The following is a 27,313-nucleotide window of genomic DNA, read 5'->3' as shown; positions in this document are numbered from 1 at the left end:
TGATCCTCAGGGTTATTCTAAGAAGAAATAAACTGAGTGCTAAAGCTAATTTTCCCCTCATTTCTGTTAAAATTAGAACCATGGTTTATGAATGAGTGATAATTAGGCAGGAATAATCTCATGGCAGCTACTAGAATTGCTTCTTTGCAGTAATGACAGACAACTAGACCAATCTTTCAATCAGTAGTTTTATGACCTCAAGCGAGAACTGTGACCTTATTATTGGGCACATGTGGAGTTCTCATGTGTGTGTGTTGTAGACCTGCAGGTAAGCTTTCCCTTTTTTCTCCCATGGGCACATAATCATGGGTACCAGGATGTCTATTGACTCCCGGACACAGCGCCAAGTCCCGAGATCCCCCTAAAGCCATATAAAAGATTGATAAGGGTCGGAATCATGGAATGCACCCGGCCTCTATTCATATCTGTTAGTGAACATGAGGCCGTGGTCAGGAAAGCAGCTGGGTTCCTTATGAAATGAAATAAGGCAGCTAGCCTCAGTTCCTGATGATATTACCATGGCTATGCCTTTAACATTTTATTCCTGGCTCCCCACAGAGTTGTTCTTCATGGTAGAAGGAAGATGATACTCATTATAAACTGGATTACTTCTATGGAAAACATCCCTGAGATCACAGACAAACTTTGTAATGTATTATAAGAAATGTTCAGTAGTAGGGATTTTACTGGAATTGAGAGGATTGGCAAAAATAGTCTGGAGACCACAAACCCAAGCTTCATTGTGGCCATTCATTACCTCTGCCTGCAACAGGTGACCAGGGTAGCCCCCTCACTCCTCCCTCCTCCCTCCGCAAGGGAAGGAGGCAGACTTGTCATCGATCTTAACAATAGCTGCTATTTATTAAATATATTAATATGCCAGGCACTTTTTTAAGGGCTGGTGATTTACCAATAACAACAATAATGGCCACCACATACTGAATATTTATTTCGCAACGTGCATGTAGGGGGGACCTTGCATGAACTATCTGTACACAGCAGTGACCCAGCCGCTGAGGATCCAAGTGCATTTTTAAGTTATTTCATGGCCATGTACTTCAGTTTCTGGGGTCTCCCTGTCCACTCTCAGAGAGAGCAAGGATCCCCAGCCCTTTCAGCACCAGACAGCAAACCCACAGCCTAGCAACCTCTAACTTCCCTTCAACAGACAAATTCTCCAAGGAAAAAGAACAGCCAATAAATAAACCCTTCAGACAGAGAAGGGCCAAGCATCCAAGATATTCAGGATAGCGTTTCTGGAAGTGTCCCACTTTAAGGTTTAAAAGAAAACTTTTGAAATGATTAAGTTCTTTAGAATCTCAATATTCCAAAGTTTGAGAAGCTAACACACTGAGAAATTTAATTTAGATTTCCTTAACACACTCTCTCATGATAAGAGAGCATTCAGTAGATCAGTATATAAATGCTATGCAACAGGACTGCCAAACTGCAACACAGAATGGGAGAAATTTGTCATTTTGAAATGCTAAGGGAATTCTTACTAACAGCTTTCTCATCTTGTAAAGCTATTATTCTCCTGAACGATAATATGATTTATAAATCTCAGCTGAGTTTTATACTTTGATGCGAAGAGACTTAAAGTGAAATGCTTTTTCTCAGAATATAAAAATCTCTCAGGAGTTGACCAAATGAGGAGTAAAAAGAAACATCTTCTGCAACTAAGCACATCAAAGTCTTGGTCTCTGCTCGTGTATCAGTAGGTGTTGGTCTTCTTCAGAGTTCTGGGCTTAGCTTGACTTCTTCCTCTGTACACTTCCCCTGGGGGACAGCCACTCTGAAAGCTTCAACTTTTACTTCTGCCTCAGTGACCTCCATTTCCACACTCCCCACCCCTCACATCTCTCCTGAGTTACAGTTCCCTATGTCAAACTGCCCACTAGCCCCAAACTGCCTACTCACCTTCATATCCTATAGATAGCTCAATCTCAAATTCTCTCCTTTTCCCCAAACCCTGTCTCTTCTCCCAGTACTACAGTGATGTTAGTAATGTCTATAGAAATAAATAAGATGCAGTTTCTGCTCTCAAAAATCTAATAATCTAGCATAGGGATAGAAAAGTAAACCGGCGATTACAATACAGGTTAATCAGTGCTGCGGTTGGAGAAATCCAAGAGGCTGTGGCTGTGGTTCTCATAGGAAGAGCACCTGGTCAAGGAATCATGAGAAGGAAGTTACATCTTAGATCAGTATAACCAAGTTCAGTATAACTTAGTTCAGAGTTAGGTAACTGAAGTGCGTGCACGTGTGTGTGGTGTTGAGGAGTCATGAAGAAGGACAGAAGTCCCATGGACAGACGCCCAGAGGTCTAAGACCATGAACACAGGTATAGGACACAACTGGGAGAGAGTGCTCATGAAGGACTGGATAGGGATGAGGCCAGATCAGAACAAGCCTTGTAGCCCACATTTAATCTGCGCAGAGTTTGAAATCCAAAGGGCATGACACAGGGGGCTGACCAAGCACATGAAGATGTGTGCTCAGGCTTTTCCTAGTGGGCACGAGCCCGGCTCCAAGCAGACCCACCCAAATCTCAGTTCTCCGCTGTGTGTTCCATGAGATTATCCGAGGAAAACAGATCCAAGGAAAATTCATTGGGGTTACATTTCATAATAATGCCTACCTCACAGGGCAATTGTACTTTTGATACCTAACCTTTAATCCTTACAACCACTCTAAGCATAACACCAACCATGGACTTTGGAGGTAGACAGAAGAATGCAAAGCCTCACGCATGTTACTTTCACCTTCCTGCGTCTCAGTCATTCTTGTTTCAAAGATAAGCCCTCATCTTAATCCCTCTGAAAACACTAGCATTCTTATAAGTTTGCCAAGCTTGACCTGAAGTGACTTGAAGCTACTTATGGTTTTATTTACCCTCTTAGTATAAATATTCTTACATTTTGCTGCAGAATATTGATGTATTTAATTTTAGGAATGTTAATAGTATCTGAAAAATTAATTCAAAAACACATCTAGCCCAAGGGTCTTGGATGAGGAATTTGAGGACCTGTAGTATATATAATGCATATCATACAGGGAATAATGTGCATAAAGGGCCTCCATAGCACAGGGACTAGCAGGCAGGCACAGTGTAAGGGCTCAGAAATTACAACTATTATCAAAATGAGAAAGTGAGCCATGTGAGATTTTAGAAAACAAGGAATGAGGGAAACTGAAGCATCTTACAGGAAATACATATTTTCTATCTCTGGCCTCCCAGATTTTTACAATCCTAATTTTGGAAAATATAGAGATGATTTAATTTTTCAAAGTGTGATCATGCTTTTAAATGATTGGCTTTGACATTCATTGTTCTCCTATTTACAGCAAGAGGAAGAAAATTCAAAATATTTGTTAGAGACACTAGCAAAGGCAGGGTCTGGGAGCTTCTGAGAGAGGAAACAGCACAGACAAGGGCCTGGTAGAGCTGAGGAGGAGTTCAGGCAAAGGGACGTAAACGCCTCACAGTCCGCGACCCAGGGAGCATGGCACCAAATGGCAATAAATGAAACCACAGTAAGTTTGTATTTCATCCTGTACATCAGGGGTTTTCAAACTATTTTGGCAAGAGGGTTCTATTGAGACAAAGTTTGACTGGTGTGGGAGCGCTTTACTGCAACCACAGACCCACCTGTTTTTACTCTATGGCCCAAGTGCTTTTTCAAAAGCGCAAATCTGATCATCTCCTTCCCCGGGACACACTCTTCAGAGCAATCTCATCAGGCCTGGAGTAAAAGGCCATCTCCTTGCAGGCTCTGAGTGATGTGGTTCTGCCTGCTCTCCAACTGTCTCACACCACTTCCTGGCTCTCCGTTTGTAGGTTCTCAGATGAGCCCTGCCCCTCCCCCACTTCAAGGATTTTTACAAGGAAGGCCCTCTCCCTTGCTTCGCCTTTCCACTTGCCTAGTTAGCTTCTCTTTCAAATCTATGCTTAGCCATCTTTTCTGGGGGAAGCTTTTCCAGCTTGATCAGGACCCCCTGTGTTAAACTCTCCCACACCTTGTGGACTTCTCCATTCAGCACTTAATCACAGTTGTGTTAAATGAGTAGGTGAGGATTTAGTTGTTTGGTGCTTTTACTTCCACTGTACCGTAAACTTTGAGCATGGAAAGTTGCCCCATCTGTCTTGCTCATGACAGTGCCCCTAGCCAGTGTCTGGCCACTAAGTAGTCCTCCAACAACTATTTGTTGAAAATGTACGAGTAAATACAACAAGAAGGCAGGAGAGGAAGGAGGCTGCTTTGGCTGAAGTGAGGAGAGAGCCTTTGGTTGAAGCAAGAATGTGGGACCTGGAATGCTTCCCACTAGGCCGCCTTCTCCTTGCCTTCTACAGGGATCCCTGGGGCCCTTCTCGGTGGGAAACACTCTGAAAAGCACTGTGGGATACTCTGACTAATAAAAGGCTGTAGTATCTGGCTTTGGGATGAGAGTAAGTGTTCTCAAGAGTGTTCTCTTGGCCTGAGGAAACTTTCTGCTTGATGGTCAACAGAATGATCATTGTAAATGATCAAAGTAGCTTTGTGTTGACAAGAAGTATATTTCATTCATTTATTTCAACATGTTGTCTCCCTTGGGTGGGGAGAAACTATAAAAGACATATGTAGATTGGTCTGAATTTTATCCTTTTGTGCAAGACAGGGTGCAGAGTAGACATTTCTTTGGAAAGTCATCTTGGCCTAGGCCCAGACCATTGAGAAAAGTGCCTCTGTACTCAGCAAATCTGTGCACACTTGGCTTCATTCTTGCATGTGAGATCGTGTGACACTGGGCAAATCGTGTGACTTTCACTCGTTGAGTATAGACAACTGGGATGAGTCAAGGGCTCCCTTTATCTGTTTAATAGGGTAAAGCAAAGTAAAAATTACCTTTTGATTGAGTAGCATTGCTGAAGAAAATCAGCAGAAATGGCTGGAGGTCCATTGGCACCATCTCAGCGTTAAGTGTAGTAGGCTTTTAAATTACTGGAACACTGGGTTTTGGGATTCAACTTCTGCACAGCCAGCTAAAAATAAGTAGCAGGGTGGGTTAAAGAAGAAGTAGAATGTCTGTGTGATCCTAATTAACGAGAAAATATGTGCTGGCTAAAAGTAAGTCATTTTTCAACCTCAAAATATTCTTTCCAGATTCTAAGAACCTGTGTTTGACATGTTTAAGGGAGAGATATAACAGCTGAAGTTGTCTTTGTTCAGAATGCAGGAGACAGTTTTGTCTAGACTTTCAGGAAAGATATAGAATGACATTTTCAGAAAAAATCAGAATGTATTTTTAAATTCCTTTTTTCCCCTTCAGGAAGAGGATTTGACATGCTTCTCTGATTTGAATTTGGTTGATCTACACATGGCCTCAATAGTTTATATGAAACTAGAGTGAAATGAACCATTGAGAAAAGTTATTGAAAATGCTGTTAGTTCACTTTCTTACCTTAATGTTAGCACCAACACCGCCAACACAATTACTAATATTTATTGAGTGGTTTCTAGGTTATTGCTAAGCTCTTAACATATATTCTTATTTAGTTCTCACAGCAATCGCATGGGGTAGGTATTATTATTAATGTCAATTTTCCTATGAAGAAACTGAGGCACAGAGCATTGAGGTGGCTCTTCCAAAGCCACAAAGCCATGGGTGGCCAAGCACGGAACTGACATCCCCCAGTCTGCCTTCCTCATCACTGCACTTGTGTCTTTCCCCACAGGGCCAGCATCGTACAGAAACGCATCATTTATTTTCAGGATGAGGGCTCTCTGACCAAGAAACTTTGTGAACAAGGTAAGAACATGTGGGTGGGAGAGGGCCAAATAAGTGGAACGCGGCTCATTCAGTCCAAACATCTGGCCTCGGGAATAAAGATGATGGGGCTTCCTGAGTTCCTCCAGTCCTGCTTCCTCACGTAGCTCCAATTTTTAATTTGGCTGTGTGCTGTGGATAATTGGATCCGCCTTAAGCTCTAATTACCCAGCTTGATTCCCTGGGTAAGAGATAATGTACCTTATATTGGTGTCGTCTTTTATTTTTGTGAAACAGTGATTATTCTGAAGAGGTTCCTTGGAATAAATTCACAGGACTTAATTAAGGAATGCACAATTGTGTACCTTTAAGAAGTTTCTAATGGCTTTCCAGAAAAACTGCCAGCAGGAACCTGTGTAGCACCCAGGCAATGTGGGGGGATCTTCTCCAGGGAGATGGAGTTGCTAAGAGGGCACTGACCTTGTGATATCCCCACCTTCAGAGATCTGGTCCTTAGATTTGCAAGCTCACCATCGCCCTCTTGATGGGTTGAAGGCAGTCTAACAGAGCCCATGCAGACCGAATAAACAGGGGAGGTCAGAGCAGAGAGGCCTGGTCTCAGATCCATCCCTGGTTTAAAGGCTGCCTCTGCCCTTCCTAACCATCTGACTTAATGTATGTAAAATAGTACCATGCGTCCTTGGCACATAGTAAATGCTATTTATAAGTATTAGATATCATTATCTATATCTGAAAGCTTGTTTGTTAATCTTCCATAAAATTAAGACCTTAAACATCTGAATGTGTTTAGAAGTCATTAAAAAACTAAATAAAAATAGAAAATGTTCTATAATTATACATCTTTATCTCATTTCTATTCATTTTTTGCAAGATTTTATTTGCATTTAAAGTAATTAGCATTTTGAGAAGAACTAATCCTTTCCCATTCTAGCAAATCATAAACTACTAAGAAAAAGGTTGATAAAAGTCTTCTGGGAGAATTATAAGAGAGAATATTTTTTGAGTGCTTGTTACATGTCAGGCACTATTCTAAGCACTCCACATCTTCAATCATGTAATCTGCACAACCCTGTTTGGTAAAAACTATTAATTACATCATTCCTATTTTATAGATGGCCCCAGGCAGGAAAAGTTTAAATGGCTTGCTCAGCATCATACAGCCAGTGGTAGGAGGCAGGGTTTGAATCTAAGAGCCAATGCCCTTAACCACTTCCTTTCTATCAAAGGGACTACCTCCCACTCAGTAGCATCAAATGTTACCTTTGTTAGATCAAAGCATAGTAACGCATAGGCTTCCCTATAGATGAACTAGAACAGAAATTAGGTCCTAAATGCGGGGGAGGGGTGGTGCACGGGGACCATGGAAAGAGCAAAAGGGGAGAGGTCAGATACCATGCATTAGAGCCATAACTGCCATAAGGGCCAGAGAGCTGGAACCTGTGGGCCAGGGCCCTGGTCGGCTTCCAGACGGACATCACCACACATGGCTTTCCTTCCCTGTGTTTCATTGTCCACTGGTTCACCCAGCTTTCCTCCAAACAGAGAACATCTCAACTGTTGAGGCTCTTGGTTCTTAAAGAGCAATCACATTCCTGCCCCGACTCCATGTGATGACATTGAGGGCCCATGGGTTAGAGTTGTGGGTTTTCTGGATCACATGTTTACAGGCCGCCTCTCAGTTTACACCCACGGGCGTATGCCTTTGTTAGTTTGACTATCAGAAAACAGCCTTATTTCCTGGATTTGAGGCTTCTTAGAAGACACTCGTGGACACATCCATGTACTGATAGAAATCCTTAACTAAGTGCAGTTTCCAAAGTCTCAGTCGTTGTCTAAGCTATGAATATGCTAAAATTCTGCACATACAGTGTCAATAAAATGGCATTGCAAATCTCTGTTGGTTGTCATTTCTGAAGCAGAGATCCTATCAAAATGACTAAGCACACACCTGCATAAAACACCACTTTCTAATGGCAACTTTATGGGGTGGGGGGGAAAGGCCCAGCAGGACCTGGGCTGTACAACCCTTAGGCACAGTTGGAGATGATGCCTGGAAGCAGCAGACCCATGAGGAAATTCATCAATTAGCGTGCAGATCACGTTAAGAAAGTCTTTAATTTATGAGCATAGAGCAAAGGGATTTTTCTTAAATGTGTATGACTACTTAATTATCTCTAGCTCTTTCATTAAGGTCTTTACGTTCTTTGCTTCTGTGGTGAGTCCAATCAAATTTATCAAGGAAGGAGAGAGAGAAACGAGTATCTATTTTTTCCCCCAGTTGAAGCTGTTAATGCATAGGGGAAAAATTAAGAACTGCACGGATCAAAGGCAACGGCAATCACTATTTCAAAAAAGGAACATAAAACATTAAGCTACTTACAATTAAATGAGAAACATAAAATATTCAAAAAGGTGACCTATCATAAACATATGCACCCACATGGTCACTTTAAAACCGTGTCACAAACAATTAAGGGAAAGAGACAAGGAGAGGGAAGGATGAAGGGAAAGCAAAAAAGAGAGGAGAGTGTGAGAGATAAGGGATAATGAGAAAAGGTAAGAAGAACGAAGCAGACAGAATGGGAGCTGGAAAGGAAGCCGATGGATTGAGAGTAGAATTGGGGAGAGAGCGCATTTCGGGAGGTGCTGCACCACCTGAGGTTGCCTGTAGTTGGCAGGCCCTGCTGTGGTTAGGAGCAGAGGGGGAGTGAGCATTTGTTATCGCTGCCCTTTGAAAACCTGGCTCACATTCAATAGGCCTCCCCTCACTAGGAAACTGTATGTCTGTTTCTAATTTCAAACTTAGACATTTATTTTTTTAAGTGGAAGCTTATTTTCTCTTAGAAGTCCAAAGGATTTATTATAAGTGTATTCCTTTGAACTCCTGGATACATCTTAAGTTTACTACCTATACCTGAGAGCCCTTTTGATAAGGTAAACTTACCAATTTGCCTTAGTTTGGTTCCTTGAAAAATTATTCCTGCCTCATTTGATGCTGCCTGGTGGTTAACATCTCTGAGCTCTAAATCCCTTTTTCAAAACTGATTTGGTTTTTTTCAGAGCAGAGTTGGTCATAATGGAAATGTAAAAAACAAAATATCTTCAGGAGTTACTGATTTACCCTGCCTTTCCTAAAATATATTCAACAGGGCTTGTCCCTTAACTATCAAAGTGGCTCTCATAGGAATCAGATGTGGGTTTCTTGTGCATGAGGCAGTGGGGAGCCTGCTCCTAAGCACAGACGATGCTCTGGCCTCTTCCTCATGTACAAAGAGTAGCCACACAATGATTTCTATTTTGGGTGGTTTCAGACCTCTTCTTTGGGACTGTTTAGAAATCCTGGAGCTGTTCAGGGAGATAATTTTCTAAATAGACCGTTCTTCATTTGAAAAAGCAAAAAGAGAAACACAGAAAAAAATTCATTCATTGGTATTTCTGCAGACCTATCCAGCAAAAGGTCTTTCCTAGCCGTGTATAATGCAGAGGTTAAGAGCATGGGCCCCAGACTCAAAAAGGCCTGACTGCCAGTTCTGCTGGCACCACTCACTAAGCCTGTAACCTTGGGCTGGTGACCTAATCTGCCTCTGTTTCCTGATCTGTAAAATGCGGTTAACTAAAGTATTTACCTCCTAGGAGTGCTAGGACAAACCTAGAAATATATAGAAAAGAATCAACACATACAGGGACTCTTATGGTGTAGTTATTATTACAATAACCCATCCTTTTTCCCCATCCTAGAACCCAGAATGCACTTCCTCTCCCCATCACTGATTTTGCATATGCAAAGCAAATGAACCCAGTAAATTCCATATGGAACACTTGTAAAATGCTCTTCCTTACACTCAAGAGATTTTTGTATTATTTGTTACTGTTCTTTATATAATATTTAAGAATAAGTGTCCAACTTGAGGATAAAAAGAACATTTATGTTAATACAGCTAGGTGAACAGAAGATGAAAAGACGAAGCAATTGAAGCAAGTTCCAGCTGTAGTCATTGTTTTGTTTTAGAGTAAGAGGAACAGACTACAAGCAACAATGCACAGTTAGGGATGTGGGCTTGACAATCAGATATTCTGAATTTATTCATGTAATCTCTCTTTCCCTACTTATCAGCTATTCACAGCTAAAAATAGGGACAGAGAGGGAATCTTAACTTTTTCCTGGCTAGCACTGTGCTCATAAGTAAACCTGAATTTAGGAACATATTTCTAAATCCCTACCTCTCCCATTAAAATTTCTGAAGCTTGATAAGAAGTAATGTGACTGTATATGCATATCTTTTTTAAAAAATAACTTCAGCCCTGACTGATGTGGCTCAGTGGATTGAGTGCTGGCCTGCAAACCAGAGTCATAGGTTCAATTCCCAGTCACGGTTCATGCCTGGGTTGTGGGCCAGATACCCAGTCGGGGCCGTGGGAGAAACAACCACACATTGATGTTTCTCTCTCTTCTCTTTCTCCCTCCTTTCCCCTCTCTCTAAAAATAAAGTCTCAAAAAATACATAATTTGGAATTTAAAATAATAATAATCATGATAATTTTCAGCAGTCCTTTATCTCTCTGTCTCTCTGTCTTTCTGTTCTCACTGCTCTCCTTCAAAGCAATTCCTTCTGATCCTGGCAATTTGGCCCCAGAGGATATTTCTTAGAGAAAACACACACGTACCTACATGCATATTCCTTAATTTGGTGGAAAACCCTAGCGGTGTGGCTCAGTTAATTAGAGCATCGTCCCACACACTGAAAGGTTACAGGTTCAATTCCCAGTTGGGGTGCTTGCAGGAGGCAACCAACTGATGTTTCTCTCTCATATCAATGTCTCTCCCCCACCCACCCACCCCCACACACACTTTTCTCTCTGAAATCAATAGAACATATCCTTGAGTGAGAATTTAAAAAAAAAAAAAAAAGGTGGAAAAACAGTGTTGTAGGATGGGTAAGAAAAGAAACTGGGGCCCAGAATGGATAACTGAATCAACTTTATCAAGATAACCTTCATCCCAAACATTCTGCCATATTGGTCCCACAGGTCTCCTCGCTTAATTAGAGCAAAAGTTCTTTTTCTTTTTTCCAGAATATAATTACCATACTTAGAGGTATATAAATCCTTTATAACCCAAGTACTGACCTGGTTCTGAGTGTTATTGATCAATGAAAACACTACCTCATATTTTTTTTTTCCCAAGCATTAAGAACGAGACCAAGACCTACATGTATTTCCTAACTTGGTGCCTCTCCTTCCTGTTTCAGATTCCACATTTGACGGGGTGACTGACAAACCAATCTTAGACTGCTGCGCCTGCGGGACTGCCAAGTACAGACTCACATTTTATGGGAATTGGTCTGAGAAGACACACCCAAAGGATTATCCTCGTGAGTAGAGTAGCTACTTTATGGGTTGGGAAAAGTGCATTACAAAGTTCTGTCTGTCTAGTTATGGAATACACGAGCTAAATTATGTTAGGTCTGCTCACTCTTGCCAAATGATTCATGAAAGACACATTCCCCACAAGTGAATTCATCAAGATAGTGGAATGCATCTAGCTTCTTTGCATAGCATCGTTTCAAGTGTTTCCTTATTTGTGATTTTAAAAACTATTCCTGAGGTTGTGTGGCTTATCTTCATGTCAGACATGTGGTAACCTCAGTCCTCCTCAAATAGCTCTATCCACAAATCATACTGCAGATATCTTTGTGCTAGAAATAGCTGGCAAAAAGGACCTGCTCTTGACGCCACACACCAAGGTCAACAACAACTCCACATCCTTAACCACAACAGATACTGGTAGTCTACCAGCACACCCTTTCCTCCTGGCTCCACGTGGCCCCTGAGAATCCTTCATGACACCATGCTCCAGAGAGCCAAGACCAATCCATGAGAGCTGTCAGGAGACCTCAGACTTGCTCTTTTGAAATAGATCCTAAACTAGGACTCTGCCAACTCACTTTTATCATACAATTTTCTCAACAAATGTCTAGCATGTGCCAGGCACTGTGCAAAACTCTAGAGATAGAATGAACAGAAAAGGACAGAGCTTATGTTCTTATAAAACTCAGAGATTAATAGGGAGACAGACACTGATCAAATGATCACACAAAAAGATGTAAAAATTATGACAGTGAGTAGTAGACTTACTGTGTGCCGTGTGCCATTTATATATTATGTCATTTAATTCTCAAAAAAAAATAACCTGTTTTTGTGTGTGAGCTCACTGGAGATCAGAGAAATGTCATGATTTGCCCAGTCAGGTGGAAGTAGTGGATCCAAGATTCCATGGGGGCCTGGCAGGTCCTTGCCTGCCATTCGTTTGGATTGCCTTTGAGACCCAGTGTCATCCATTCTCTCTAACTGTGGGTGGCATGATGTCCGTGTGTGGCACTGAGCATGCTTTTTCTGTTCATTGTTTTATTCTTGTTCATTTCACGTTAGAGTTGCCACAGCTGGGAGAGAATAGTGGGCCTGGGAGAAAGAGATTAAAGAGAGGGATCTGAGTCAGCCCCAAAGAAAGGAGGAGCGAACGATACATGGTTGGCGCTTAAGAATACCCAGTTCAGACCAGAACCTCCATGGTCCCCAAACAGCCCACCCAGAGGGCACTCCATTTCTTGGCAGATTAAGAGCCCTATTGTTTAATTGTACCCACATGTAATTAAGGCTTGGGATCTCAGAAGCCTCTTAATGGTTCATTCTTCTGACTCTGGGATTCAGTTTGATCTGCTTCAGCTGGTGTGGGAGACCTGCTCAAACTCGGGCTCTTTGCCTGGGGGTAGAAACCACTTGGAACAAGTATGAAGGAAAAAATTCCCTCCAGTGCCTCCCATCCACCAACCCAGAGGAAATAAAATGTTAGGGGCCCATTACTCATCTTTTCTAATCCTAATGAGCTTCTTGCTCTTTTCTGTTCTGACACCATTATTTCCCAGAATTAAAAAATAAATTTAAAAAGGTACAGACCATTGTTTCTGGGTCTTTGGGACAAATCAAGGACAAATATGTACAGAATTTCTATGGAGTTTTGAGGAGTTTCTTAAGAAATATAGCAGACATGTTCCAGATCCCTCAGGGCCGTTCCATTGTCAGCTGTCAGAGTGTGTCAATTTTTGGTTGGAAAAATTTGGTCACTATGTACAGAAGAGCATTTATCACCTCATACTGTAATTATTTCTTCGGGAGTCTCTCTTCCCCATCAAAGAAAGAAAGTCCCCAGGACAAAAGCCACGACACATTCATTTTTTATTCTCAGTTTCTGGAAGTGCCTGGTACCTCCCCAAGTACTGCGTCCTGCCTGTTGAACTCAGAGTGACATTCACCGTGACCTAGGAGGCAGGTTTCCAGTGCACATCTGGCCACCATGGCCAGTGCAGAACAGGGAGTGTGAGTCAGGCCCTCCTTCAAGGGAAAGGGCAGATTTGTACACTCAGGGGACTGGAGCCAGTTGGAAGGGCACAGAAAAGGTTAATCAGGACTTTTAAAATGTGATATTCTCAAAGGTTATCTTTACCATCTTAGGTCATAGCTGACTTTCCTTTGGCCTCTCCAGGGGTGATTTTGTCTTGATAACCAAAATTTGCCATTAAGTCTAATTAAGCCATGATGCCTCCCCACAATAGTACAAACTAGTAAATGTGGAGTTGCCTTCTCCTTATTAATTACTTATATAAAACACTTACTTACTCTGCAAGGATTTTGGAGCAGCAGTTCTCAAGCTTTTTAATTGCAAGGCCCCTTTTACACACTTAAAAATTTTTGAGAACTCCAGCATACTTTTGTTTATGTGGGTTGTGTCTCTCAATATTCACCATATAAAAATTAAAACAAATTTAAAAATACTATTTAATTTTAAAAAGCAATGTACAATGAATTAACAATAGTAAACTTATTACATGTTGATGTATTTTATGAAAATAACTGTATTGTCAAAAACAAAGGAATTTTAGTGAAAAGAGCGTCATTATTTTACATTTTTTCAAATCAATTTAATATCTGGCTTAATAGAAGACACATGGATTCTCATATTTGCCTCTGCATTCAACTTGTCATGGGTTACTTTTTTTTTATTTTAGCATATATGAAGAAAATTCTATCTCACACAGAGATATATAATTAGAAAAGGAAAGAGTATTTTAATAACCTTTTCAGATAAGTACAGATAATCTTCTTTGATACTATACCAAAACTCTACAAATGGTGCAGTGGTCCTCCCTTATGTGCTGGGAATACACTCTAAGACACCCAGTGAATGCTTGAAACTGCAGATAGTATTGAACCCTATATATGCTGTTTTTTCCTATACATACATACCTATGATAAAGTTTAATGCTTTTTCCAGCTTAACTAAGCACTTCTTACACACACTGGACATAGCTTTGTAATCTGAAGTGAGACAGCAAAACTGGAATAAATTTCTTTTTCCTTCTTCACAATTTCATTGACAGAAGATTCATTCTTAGACTAGATTTTAGCAATCTCAGCATACAATTGTTTTGTGTTTGTTTGTTTTTTTCCCTATGACTTAAAGGAAGCACTTTACACCTTCTGTTTGGTATATCCAAATGGCAGGCATCACTGCTCTTGTGATTTGTGGCCATTACTAAGTAAAATAAGGGTTACCTGAACACAAGCACTGTGATACTGCGGCAGTCCGCCCAGTGACTGAGACAGCTAGCTACTAAGTGACTAGCAGGCAGGTAAGCTATACTCGTGGATACAGCGGACAAAGGGAGGATTCACTTCCAAGGCAAAACAGCGGGATGGCATCACACTTCTCGGAATGGTGTGCCATTTTAAAGCTTAGGAGTTGTTTATTTCTGGAATTTTTCATTTAATATTTTCAGTTTCATGATTGACCTCAGGAAACTGAAACCGTGGAAAGCAAAACCTCAGATAAGGGGGGACTACTATACTTTCTTAAAGGAAAATTACAACATAGAATATTAAACTATGTTAATGAACTTGTATTCTGTTACATGAAAATGCATTGCTTGCCTTTGAATAATCTTTTACAAATGAATGATTTTGTAACATCATTTACTGGTCATTTGGAAAATACTGGTTTACTGAGTTATGCAGATGATCCAAGTGTTGAGACATCTCATTATACAATATCAAAAATCACATTCATTAACATCATTTGCAGTCTCATCAGAAAAGGGTTTAAATATTGGAAAGCTAAAAAATTCATAGTGCCAGATACAGGTTTTCTAAATGCTAGGTTTTTCTGGAGAGCTTGAATTTTATCACTGGCAGCAAATGCTGTCGGCTGTGTTCCGTGAGGTGACAGGCCCACTTCGCTTTTGAGAAGGTGTCTGCCAGGTCCCCAGATCTGAGGAACCACAGTTTGGCAGCCCAGCTTGCAGCTCAAACAACCACACAAGTTGTTCTACTCGAGGTAATCATGGTACTTCGGTATATCGTGCTTTATACATATTTCCCAATTAGTCACACCATATAATAAAAAGATGTGTACTCAAAGGTACAGAAATTTAATAAAATTAATAATTTTATGGTTTCATCAGTGACGTTCCTAAGTGAAACTGAATTTTTAGTGGTTGTTTATCACAAGTTGCTGGCAGTAAAGAACACATTGACTACGGATACACTGAAGGCCACTGCCTTAATCTGCTCGGAGTTCCAGTGGTTAGTCTGACCTTGCTTTCACACCATCAGTGTTAATGTGAACATATTACAAAAGGTAAATAATATCTTAGCATTATTGCAAGAATAGTTTTCACCTCACAGTTCCCCTAAAAAGGCCCCAGAGTCCTGATGGGGTCTCTGTAGTACTGTCTCCAAGTAAACTACACTTTGAGAACCTCTGCAATAAGGCAGCAACATGGGGTGTCTGTCCTTCTGTTCTCTTTCGATACATTGAGAATTTACGTTGAACTCTACACGGAGGATTGGGCAACACCCTTATGCTTTTGGCCATCTTTTTTGGTGGGCCACGTCTGCCCATGGCTCCTCTCAACCATTGTATAAAATGGTTTATTCCAATGCTGATTTTGGAGTTCCCTCTCTTGCAAAACAGAGCAAGCACTCTCTGTATCCAAAATACCCCTTCCTCTATGAAGGGATAGGTGTGGTGAGCTAAGGAAGAAGGTCTAAATAACTTCTGACTTCCCCTCTCTATTGTAATGCCATGAATCCCTGCTGGCCATCTGGAAATCGTAAAATCCTTTCAAAACACTCCCAATTGAGTAATTTTTGAGAAATCCATTTTAAGGCTGGATCATGCAAGTTTCACCTCCGAATTTTATAAGTGGAAAGAAAACCTGAAGCGCTAAGAAGTTAAGGGCTTAGATCTCATAGCCAGAGAATGTCAGAACCAAAATCAAAGCTCAGATTTCCTGATTCATTTTTGCCTTCCTCTGGGGCTGTCATGAGGCGGTCGTCCCTCCTCTGCAGTAAAATTAAATGTCTTATAGACAAAGAATCTTCTTTAAATTTTTTTTAAATGTATTGGTTTTAGAGAGAGAGAGAGAAACATTGATTTGTTTTTCCATTTATTTATGCATTCATTATTTGCTCCTTGCATGTGCCCTGATCGGAGGCTGAACCTGCAACCTTGGCATATCAGGATGATGCTCTAAGCAACTGAGCTACCTGGCCAGGGCTAAGCATCTTTTAATAAGGCCCTGCTGTACCACCATGAATTCAACAGATAGCAAATTCTGAACTGCTCTGCCCCACAGTACAAAGACCTGCTCTGCAGAGATCCTAACGTAGAAGTGAGAGAGAGAAAGTCTGGATTCTCTGAGCCTGAACAGAGTTCCAGAACCCTGGGGTACTAGAGGTGCAAGCCCTTCTCCCTCCCCACCCCTGCAGTGTCCACCCTCAGCATTCGGAGTCTCTAGTGCTCAGCAGCTGCCCAGGAGCACATGGTCTTTATAGGAACATGGTGACTGGGCAGTGCTACTGCATAGGGATGTCCCAGAAGTTGGAGACATGCCCCATCTTTGCCAGAGGATTGGGAGTTGCCTAACACATGCTGAGTCTCTTTATTCTCTTGTTCTGAACATAGCTCCTGGGTTTTTCCCAAATCCTTCCACTCTGGAGAGACTCTGTAATCTCCCTTGACAGTGTAAAATGCATAATGCCCTTCATTTTTGATATAGGTTTAACCCTGTTCAACAAACACATATTGACAAAAGAACATTTTTTTCCAGGAGCCAATTATTTTTTGCATTTAAGAACACTTTGCCTCAAATATAAACATGGCCAATGGGAAATATACTCTACACAATCAAAGTTAATTTTACAATAAAATTCAGCCATTTTTTAATTGGGTCATTTAATTTTAAAAACTATTAATTATTAAATCCAATGACATGAAAGACCACCATTCTGACACTTGGCAACTACTTTCATTTCTTTGTATATTCATTTCTATATAGAATTTCTGTATCACATTGGAACACATTGTGTCCTATTTTTTTTGCATTAGATTTTGTTTCCATGGTCACAATTTATTACATCAGCTTGCTCTTAACTGCTTGCCTTTTATTGAACATATAGGTGATGTCAGGTCTTTTGTTAACATAAGAAGCACTGCAATACCAAAACTTTGTATGTAAAGTCTTCCTCCCCCCTTTCTACTTCCTTTGAATTATTTCTTTGAAATAATTTCCCAAGACTACTGGATCAAAGGATATGGACTTTTTCAGCTCTTGAGATTTTTTTGTCACATTCTTCTACAAAACATTTTTATCAATTCACCATGTTACCAAGAATGAATAAATATATCTGTTTCTCCCAACCTCCTCATTGTTCAATTTAATCTTGTTTGTTTGGTTTTTGCCAAGTAATGGTAATAAAAAGCAAATCTTATTATTTTAAATTAGGATTGGTTCAGTCACTAACACACTTGACTCCTTTTTTTCATGTTTATTTTCCTTTGCCTTTAAACCCACTAGGGTGTTGGCAGGAATCAAGTCTAACTTTGCTCATTATTTCCCCAGAGCCTAGCCTATTGTCTGGTGCATTGAAAGCCTCTCAATAAGTGATGTTGAATGAATGGATGAATGAATGAATGGCACTCACAAAATGAGCAAGGGAGAGAGTGGAGGGAGATGAGCAATGAAAAACCACAAAAAGGTGAGGAGAGGAGAGAAGTACTTTATGTGGCTGCTGAGTGGGGAGCACATTGGATGGAGCTGGTAGTATATGGAAAGCTGGGTTAGGAAGATATTGTAGTGATGGCAGTGGCTCGGACTAAGGCTGGTAACACAGTGATTGAGACAGGCAATGGATTTGAGATCTTTAGAGGTAGATTCTATCATGGATTGGGTGTGGAAAAGTGAGAGAGAGAGAGAGGCATCATAGCTGACAAGCCAGGTTTCTGGCTTGGAAATAAAGGTACTCTTCCTTCTTCAAATATTCCTCAATATTATTGTCTGTCTATTTTTAGAAATGATTGTGACATCATTTTATCAAGTTCTATAAAGATCCTGTCAGAACGGTAAACAGGATTGCACTAAATCCCCAAATTCCTGGGAAGAATGACTAGCTTTATAATATTTAACTTGCTTGGTTTCTTCCCATTCACGAACAAGACTATATGTGAGTTTCTTAGGGCAGTGGGTTGCTTAGGGCAGTGATGAGCCACAGTGATGAGCCACAGTGATGAGCCACATGTGGACCATAGGACTCCTCTCTTAATCTAACCTCAGAAACAAAATTAAACATTCAACAAACTAGTTGGTCCGAAGGTTGTGGGTTATTGTTAAGCTGATTAACATTCAATAAACAATAATCCCACTCCTTTCTGTCATCACTGGAAAATTCTTTCCCAAGCTGAGTAATTGTGTCCATCAGAGCCTCCCAGTTGTGCCACTCCCAGACTGAGTCACAAATAGAGCATGTCACCAGGAAATAAAATTTGGTACCAAACACCTGTACTATGTTATAGTGTATGGGTTCAGTGATAGAAAGGGCAAAAGAGGAAGAATTAAAAAGCTTCTTCCCCCTTTTCCTCCTCCCTTTCCTCCACCGTTCTGGGAAGTCATATGGCAACACTCACTATTTATGAAATGGAGAAGGAAAGTCAGTAACCTAGTCTTCCACTTAAATATGTCAAATTAAACACACATATTAGCCTCTGACCTTTCCTCAATTCCCATAAAGATAACACTGGATGAATAAAAAAAGATATAAACACACAAAGACAAGGGGAAAGAAGGCTACCCCAAACAAGAGGTATCACCAAAATCTGCACAAATGAAAAACAGAGAGACAAGATGCAACTGTCTCAGCAGAGCGCAGAAAGGTGGGTCCTAAAACACAGAAAGATGGGTCCTAAAACCTGCAGAGAGGACAGCGCCTGAGAACCAAGCCAATTCTTCGAACAAACGTGGGAATAGCCTCAGGAACTGAAAGAAGACCAAGTGCTCCATGCAATGAATGAAAAAGTTGTATTATCTTGCAATTTTAGAATAATGAGTATAGGGACAACCCTAAAACCATGCAGGAAAACAGGTAACAAACGAAGGATCAAGAACCAAGTGGCATCAGATCTCTTTCAAGCAACACAAAGCTACGAAGAACAATGGCGCAATGTCAAACTCCAAATCCATGGTTATAAATTCTCAAGGGAGACAATTTTTGTTCAGCTCAGAGTCCAGGCGGAGACAGAGAACCTTTCTTTCTGGATCACTTTTTCATTGAAAGTTTTCCCCTCCAAAGGCCCTGCCTTCCTGCTTCCATTTAACCCTGCCATGCCCCCCATAAACTGTTCCTTCATCAAACTCTCCTCTCTTGCCTCACTGATCACGTCATCAGTTTTCTGTGGGACCCTGACTGCTATGGCCACATTTTCAGAAATTGATTCTTAGACTCTGTACATGTACTCCCTTGATTTAAAAAAAAAAAAAAAAAAAAAAAAAAGCAAAATTAACAAATACAATAAAATCAGTTATCACTGTAGGATTTTGCCTGTATCCCCGCTACAGCACTACGCCTTTGACTTAGAATCCCCCACCTCTCAGGGCTGCTTCCCTTCCGTGGCCCCTAGGACCTGGAGACATCCAAACGGGACTGTCTTTCTGGGTCTGTGGGTAAACTCAGAAGCCAATTCAATTCCCATTCCTAAGAAGTCTAATTCCCTTTTCCCTTTACCAACACTAGGTTCTCATTCCAACCAAATCATATTCAAAGCAGCAATGTTACAATTAGACGCGTTGGTGCTTGCGTGCTAGGTTGTTTCTGTAATTTTAGCCAAGAGAACACCCCTTAATAATGGGGAGTGCATTTGCACAGCTCATGTTTCATGGTGTAAACATATATGCGACTTCTGTAAACACTTAGAAGAACAAATTTTAATTTTCCTAAATGATTTCCTTTCCCCCATGAAAGCTTTCAAATTCCTTTCTTGTATAACCTTCATAAATTCCTAGGATTATTTTACATTTTTGTTATTATTATGCATGTGATTTCCAGTTCTCATCATGTTTTCTGCCAGGTTATACTTGGCATACTAAAATGTTATTGATCTTTCATTCACTTTTATTGCATCTATATGTTTTTACTGCTAATAGTTTTAGCCGCAATTCCTTGGATTACATAAATAATCACTCATAATTTGCCTGCAAAAAAGCAACATGTGTTTTGCCTTTTTTTCTGATCAATATCCTATGATTTCTATGGTCTCCTTGTTCACTGACAGGAGCCATCACTACAATAAAACAATAACGGCAATAACAGGTAGTTTTGTTTGGCTTCTACATGCATTTAAAATGCCTTTAATATCTCAAGTACAGTGTTGGCTTATGACCTTAAGTATATTTATAAAAATGTCTATTTTAATGTTTTAAATGGTTATTGGGCTTTTCAAATGCTATTTTAGCACCTATGGATATGAACATATAATTGTTATGATTTAACCTCTTTTTATAGAATATTTTAATTAAGTTTCAATTTGCTAGACTATTTACTCTTGCATTCTGTGATGGACCTAACTTGATGATACTGTATTTTTTTCCTTTGGTGCACATGCATAATTATTCTTCCTCCACTATTATATACTATTTGTAAGACATTAATATTAATTTTCCACACATTTTCTCAGTAGCACTTGCCTTAGCCCCATAGGATGAGTATTGTGTTTCCTATTTACAGAAGAGGTAATTGAGTCCCAGGGAGATTAGCATTCAGGTGCAGTTCAGAGAGTCTGTGTGGGTGGAGTCAGGCTTTGAATCCAGGTCCTCCTGACTCTAGAGCCCTTTGGCCATGACTCACCTTTAAAATAGTAATCGATCAGTATTGTCTCTAAATCTTTCACAACTACATGCAAAAGTAAAATAGGTCTAACCTTCCTGATTTTTAAATCTGCTCTTCATCTGATTTTAGTCTCAAGATCATATTAACTTTCAGGAAGAAATTAGTTACTAACTACTCATCTCTATTAGTCATTGATACTTTAAAAGAGTTAACCACAAACACGGAGAATTTCTCCTCCATCCTCAACTCCAAGTTCTCTTCCAATTTCTTCATCAGTTATTGATGTACTCAGGCTCTTTCTTTTGTGTTAGTTTTAGAATTTTATTCCTTTCCTTAAAAAATTATCTACTTTATTCAGATTTTCATAGTCTATAGCAAACCACTATAGAGTACAAAAAGATAATTCTCCTCTATTTCCTAACTAAATCTATCTGTGTTGACTTTATAAGTTTTGTTAGCTTAGTAAATAAGGCTATTGTACTATTGTTATCCCTTTTCCAATTTACATATATCTGGTTTTGCATATACTGTTCTCTCATTTCCTTTGGATTACCCTTTTGTTCCTTTGCTAAATTTTTATATTGTTTAATTAATATTGCTTACTTAATATGCTGATTTTTACATTTTTGACTTTTTAAAATATTAGTAATAACTGCACTTTAGGGCTGGGAATTTTCTTCTTTAGCCGAGCTCTGGGCCCCTCCTGAGATTTTAATATGTAGTTCTCATTTTCATGTTTTTTTTTAAATGGAGTACTTTTGTACTTTATCTTCTTGACAGACTTGTTAACAAGCAGAGTATTTTTAAATTTCCAAGTGGTCAGGGATTTTGGTTTATATTTTTGTTCTTAATTTTGTTTATTTTGTTTAGGTAAGAGAGTATTATATAACTTCCAATTTTTTGTTTTAACAGTTTTTTTTTAAATAACATCATTTATGTTTAGCTTAGAAAGCTTTTTTTTTCTTATTCCCCTTCAGGTCCTGAGGAATATGTTACTTATTTCATGACACACAAGCATCATTGCTCCATGCAAGGCCCTTACGGCTTTATTTGTGTTTTTTATTATTTTCACTTAATTTACCCCACATATATTGTGATTACTGTCATAGTACAGTATTTTTCTGCCATCTTACTTATATTTTCTTATTCTCTTTCTTTCTCTTTTTAAAACTATTTCTTTTCTTTCAATTGCCTAAATTAAGTTTTTTTCTACTGATTTAAAAGTTATTTAATTCATATTTGTCGCTGTTGTTCTTTGGGTGGTTGCCTTTATTCGTTGTTGTTGGGTTATTTTTCTTTCAAAACTTTTTGTTTTACTTTCTCTTTTTTACTTTTTTTAATGTGTTTTTGGGGAAGGTTGCCTTTGAGACACATGCTTATGTTTATTTATCTCTATTGACTTCATAAACATTTTAAGATCTATGTCCTCCCTGAACAAAACAAGAATGTTGGCATGCTTTCAGATTCCTTGGTCTCTAGCATCCCTCTACTCAAATACACACTTTATATTGACTATTTTCTAGAATTTTATTTCTAGATTATTATGGATATTTTATTTTCCTATTCTTTAGTCAAACCTAATTTTTTTCTGAACTTTAGAGAATAAGTAGCAGATATCATGCCTGTCCTTTTACCCTTAAATCCTTCAGTTATGTATTTTCTAAGAACAAGGACATTCTCTTACAAATCAAAGTGCACATCATTAACACTGATAAAATACTATAATCTACATTCCTTGTTCAAATGACATTAATTTATCTCCAATGTTCTCTATAGCAATACTATACTCTATCAGTATAATTCAAGCCATAAATATGAGCCACATAGGAGGTCTGTGTGGAAAAAGTCCAGCCATTGTTAATGTAATGAGGATGGTTTGCATGGCATCAACGTAAACTGGCAGCTAAGGAGAGTGGACAGGAATGCAACTCTACTGTGTTAGTCAATGGGGGTGAGAGACGCCCTTGAGTGAGCATGTGTACTGTATGGCTATCACATTCAAAATGACTGGGCAAGTAGAGCAATGAATCTGCATCCAGCTTTGTGTTAAGCTTGAACATTCCTCATGGAAACTATCTGGATGATTCAGAATACTGCAGCCTTGGGCAACTGGTGATTGGCAGCTTCATCACGACAACATGCCTACTCATGCATCATGTCTCATCTCATGCAGTTTTTTGGTGAATCCGCCAAATTTACCACATAACTTAGCCTCCCTACAGCCCAGATTTGGTGTCCCGTGACTTCTGGCTTTTCCCAAAACTGAAATCATCTTTGAAAAGGAAGAGATTTCAGAGCATCAATGAAATTCAGGAAAATATGATGGGGCAGCTGATGGTGATTGGGTGAACTGTGTGAAGTCCCAAGGTGCCTACTTTAAAAGAGACTGAAACGTCTTTGTTCTGCATACAATGTTTTTTGTATCTTACATCTTCTTCAATAAATGTCTCTGTTTTTCCTATTACATGGCTGGATACCTTCTGGATAGACCTCATAGGTAATTTTAAATGTTCTAATAGCCACATAAAAAAAAGGAAGAAAAAGCTAGTGAGCCCTGGCTGGGTGGCTTAGTTGGTTGGAGCATTGCCACGTGCACCAAAGGGTCATGGGTTCAATTCCTGGTCAGGACACATACCTAGGTTGCAGGTTCGATCCCTGGTTGAGATGCATACAAGAAGACAACCAATCGATGTTTCTCTCTCACATCTCTCTCTCTATTTTTCCCCTTTCCTCTCTCATATCAATAAATATATCCTTGGGTGAGGATTTTAAAAAAATAAATGAAGTTAATTTGAATAATTTATTTTATTTAAGCCAATATATCCAAAGTAGTATCATTTCCACAGGTAACTAATATGAAAATTTACTATTGAATTATTTTCCCATTGTTTTTTTATGCTAAAACCCAAGGTAAATTTTACAGTTAAAGCACATCTCAATGCAGACTGGTCACATTTCATTTACTCAGTAGCCACACATGGCTTGTGGTCACCATATTGCACAGCTGTGTAGCAAGTTAAAAATAAAAATTTCAGCCCAAGATCCAGTCTAGGATCGCACACTGCATTTCTTGTCATATCTAATGACAAGAATGATTTAGATATCTCTAAAGTTATATCACCAAAGAAACATGCAGGTGGTCTTGTGTTTCTCTGGTGATATAACTTTAGGACTGATAGTGTGTGACGGGAAAGGACCAAATCCTAAGTGGTACTTCTGCTAACGTGTGTAAGGGACAGGAAGGGAAGGATGCTGAGGAAGAGAAGCCAACCACCACATCACTCTATCTACTCCCCTATTTGCTCTCATTCTCCTGGGTACCTTCTCCAGTCAAGGATTCATCTCAACACTCTTAGAACAAAACAGGAATACAAAAAGGTGATCTCCTTAGGTTCTACTCCCCAGCTCTGTGAGTTTAGAGAGGGAAGGGATGGAGAAAGGTACACCCAGAGGTACCTGGGCTCCCTTCTTCTCTTCTTCCTTTGAGGAGAGCTGTTTGCTGCCCTGAGATTGCTCTGCACACAGACAGAAATAGGGCTGACCTGCTGCTGCAGACATCTGAGTTGCAGGACAAGCAATGTCTGTCCCTTGGAGGTGTCAGAGATGGGAAATAGGAGAACGAAAGTCCTCTCAAAACCATCCTCCCACCACTGGGTCAGAGGAAAGAGGAGGACTCATCCGTCCTCCTCTGTCCACCCTCTTATCCAGGCTCAGGTGTCTGTCATCCCTTCCCAATGCTCCCGTCAAAACAGCCCTTTATTTTCTAAACTTTTTTTTAATCATCACCCAAGGATATGTTTATTGATTTTGGAGAAGAGGAAGGGAGAGAAGGAGAAACATTTATGTGAGAGAGAAACAGGGATCGGTTGCCTCCTTTATGTGCCCTGACCAGGGATCGAACCCACAGCCTAGGAATGTGCCCTGACTGAGAATTGAACCTGCAACATTTTGGTGCAAGGGAGGATGCTCCGACCAAATGAGCTACCCAGCCAGAGCAGGACAGTTTCTGATCTCCCTTTATTTTAATGTCTCTGTTAGCTCCATGGGTCTGTGATTCCCTCCATTTCTAAAGTTTTCTGGAGTTAAATTTAGAGGAGTGAGGAGGATATGCTAATTCACCATCTCATCAGGTACCAACAATGAATTTTCAGGGTTTTTTGTTGTTTCTATGCAATCCACTTAATTCTTGGCAATATCCAGTCTTACTGCTTAATCATGTTTGTCAGCCTCTCTATTCTTTTACCATTTTCTTCTTGGTTTTTCTATAATGGGCTGTTAACACCTTGATCTAATATCATGTACTTACTTCTCATTGATTTTTAACAGTGATTGCCTTCTATCGGTCACTATGTTCTTTGGGCCCTATAGATACATCATTATGCTCTCATTAACTCTGGCTTTTATCATTTCATAATTAATATAATCAGCCCCCTTTAATAACATTTGCCTTAAATTCAACCATGTATGACATTACACCTGCTTTTTCTTTACCTCTTTAATGTTTTTATTTTTTCAGTTGTGTTTTCCATAAAACATTTCTGACTACCCCAGCTAACATGCCTATTCATCTTCTGAACTCCTAACTGGTATTCTGTTTCGGCACCTAATCATATGCAGTCCTACGACCATCCTTGTCTCAGCCTGTCTGGAAGTGTTAGTTACTACTTTATAGTTATAAGGAAGACCAATGGGATTTGCACCAGACCTGGGTTCTATCTCTTGCTAGCTGCGTGACCTTAGGCAGGTTAATGTGAAACTGGAAAAGCGGGCATTCCTGCTGCCTGTCACTACCCACTACCGGCACCAATAAGCAGAGATAGGGATTGGATGTTTATGGGTACTTTATCCAGATGGCTGGCCATCTGAGAAGATAACAGGTTATGTTCCCTAACAGAACATCTTAGATTCTATTTTAAACCAACCCTTTTCATAAGGAGAAGGAAAGTGTGAGTAAAGGGTTTGGAATTCAGGGAAAAAATCAGATAAATGCCGCAACATTCTTTCATCTGTGTCCTGGGCGGTGGTCTTTCCTGTGTGGCTCTGATACCATCTTGATTGCTGGCAGCCGTCCTGAGGCACAAAGGTGGAATTGCTCATGGTCTCCCGGAGTCAAGATGAGCCATACTTTCAGTTCCTGAAACAATAGCTTTTTACACACATTGATTACTAAGCTTATTAGCTATGACCTAAAACTAAAATTTTCCAACAGGAGTCCCCCACCAGTTTGACCTCTTTTACTCTTGTTGACATAAGAAATGTCCAAACCTGTAGAGAATTTTTATAACAGTTTATTTGAGTCAAACTGGTAACACACACCAGGGAGTAAAATCTCAAATGGTCCTGTAGAATAACAGTTTCATGACTTCTTTTATGCATTTAAAATTAGGGAGGGAAAGTAAGGAAGGTTACACAGAGGTGGGAGAAAGCAAAGCAGGGATTGGATCACAGGAGAGTTAACAAGATTTTGTGCTCTCTAGAGGGTGGTTACAGCTTATTTCAAAGGTGTGTTAATCTAGATGCCCTGAAACAATGGACAGGATTTGCTTAAAGATAAACCTCTTACTTACTTACATTCCTGGGCCTTGACTACCCACCATGACCTGCCCAGTTAGGAATTTATGATCAGATCACCTGTGAGATTACTTTCCACAGAACCCCCTTTTTCATCCACATTCATTTTTCCTGGAGTTTCTTGTGATGACTATGACAGCTACTTCTGAAACCTTTGCTTCAGACTAACTTGTGACATTTAAATGGGACTTAAAATTGAAAGGTTCACAGCCTCCCACTCTGCTTTCCTCTGGAAGTCCACAAACTATATTTTTTGAGCATATCCTTTCTTAAATAAGACATACCTCTATTAGACTGACCATTCAGCATTCTATAAAGTAATATTTTCCTCATATCTATCAAGGTAAAGTTCCATTATCACTGATAGGCATGAGTTAATTTATTGATAATTTGCCATTGACTCTTGCTGGTTGACAGTTGAAATAGGACACGGTTTCTGCATCTCATTCATGTAACTTAAATAGTCATTTGTCTTGAACTGATGTGAATAGAAAAAAAAATTGGAGTCATTGGCACATCATGGATCAGTTATTATGTATGTCCTAATGCTACCAGTTTCCCTGGCAAAATAGATGTGATTAACATTCAAGTATGAGACCAACCCATGCATTTTTCCTTTAATATTTCCATCAAACCTGTTTGCCATTTCTTATGTTGTGATTCCAAGAAATGCATGCTTTAATAATAAAGACTTAATTTTCCCTTTGCATGAAAATATCCTAAACTCCAAAAAGCTTTATGAAATCATAGGAAAGGGAAT

At 39.7% G+C, this 27,313-nt stretch overlaps 1 protein-coding gene across 1 annotated transcript in view; it reads left to right on the top strand.

Annotated features, from left to right (window-relative positions):
* SPON1 (spondin 1) overlaps positions 1 to 27,313 on the top strand; it is a 252,251-nt gene that overhangs the window by 98,644 nt on the left and 126,294 nt on the right. Inside the window, exons 4-5 of the mRNA XM_054586072.1 lie at positions 5,717 to 5,790; positions 11,019 to 11,141. Coding sequence (XP_054442047.1) covers positions 5,717 to 5,790; positions 11,019 to 11,141 — 197 coding nt within the window. The remainder of the gene's footprint in view (positions 1 to 5,716; positions 5,791 to 11,018; positions 11,142 to 27,313) is intronic.

This window comes from Pteronotus mesoamericanus, unplaced genomic scaffold (assembly GCF_021234165.1).
Source record: "Pteronotus mesoamericanus isolate MK-2021 breed Mesoamerican mustached bat unplaced genomic scaffold, CSHL_Meso_final contig_90, whole genome shotgun sequence".
NCBI classification, from domain to species: domain Eukaryota; kingdom Metazoa; phylum Chordata; class Mammalia; order Chiroptera; family Mormoopidae; genus Pteronotus; species Pteronotus mesoamericanus.
This window is presented reverse-complemented; position numbering and strand designations above follow the sequence as displayed.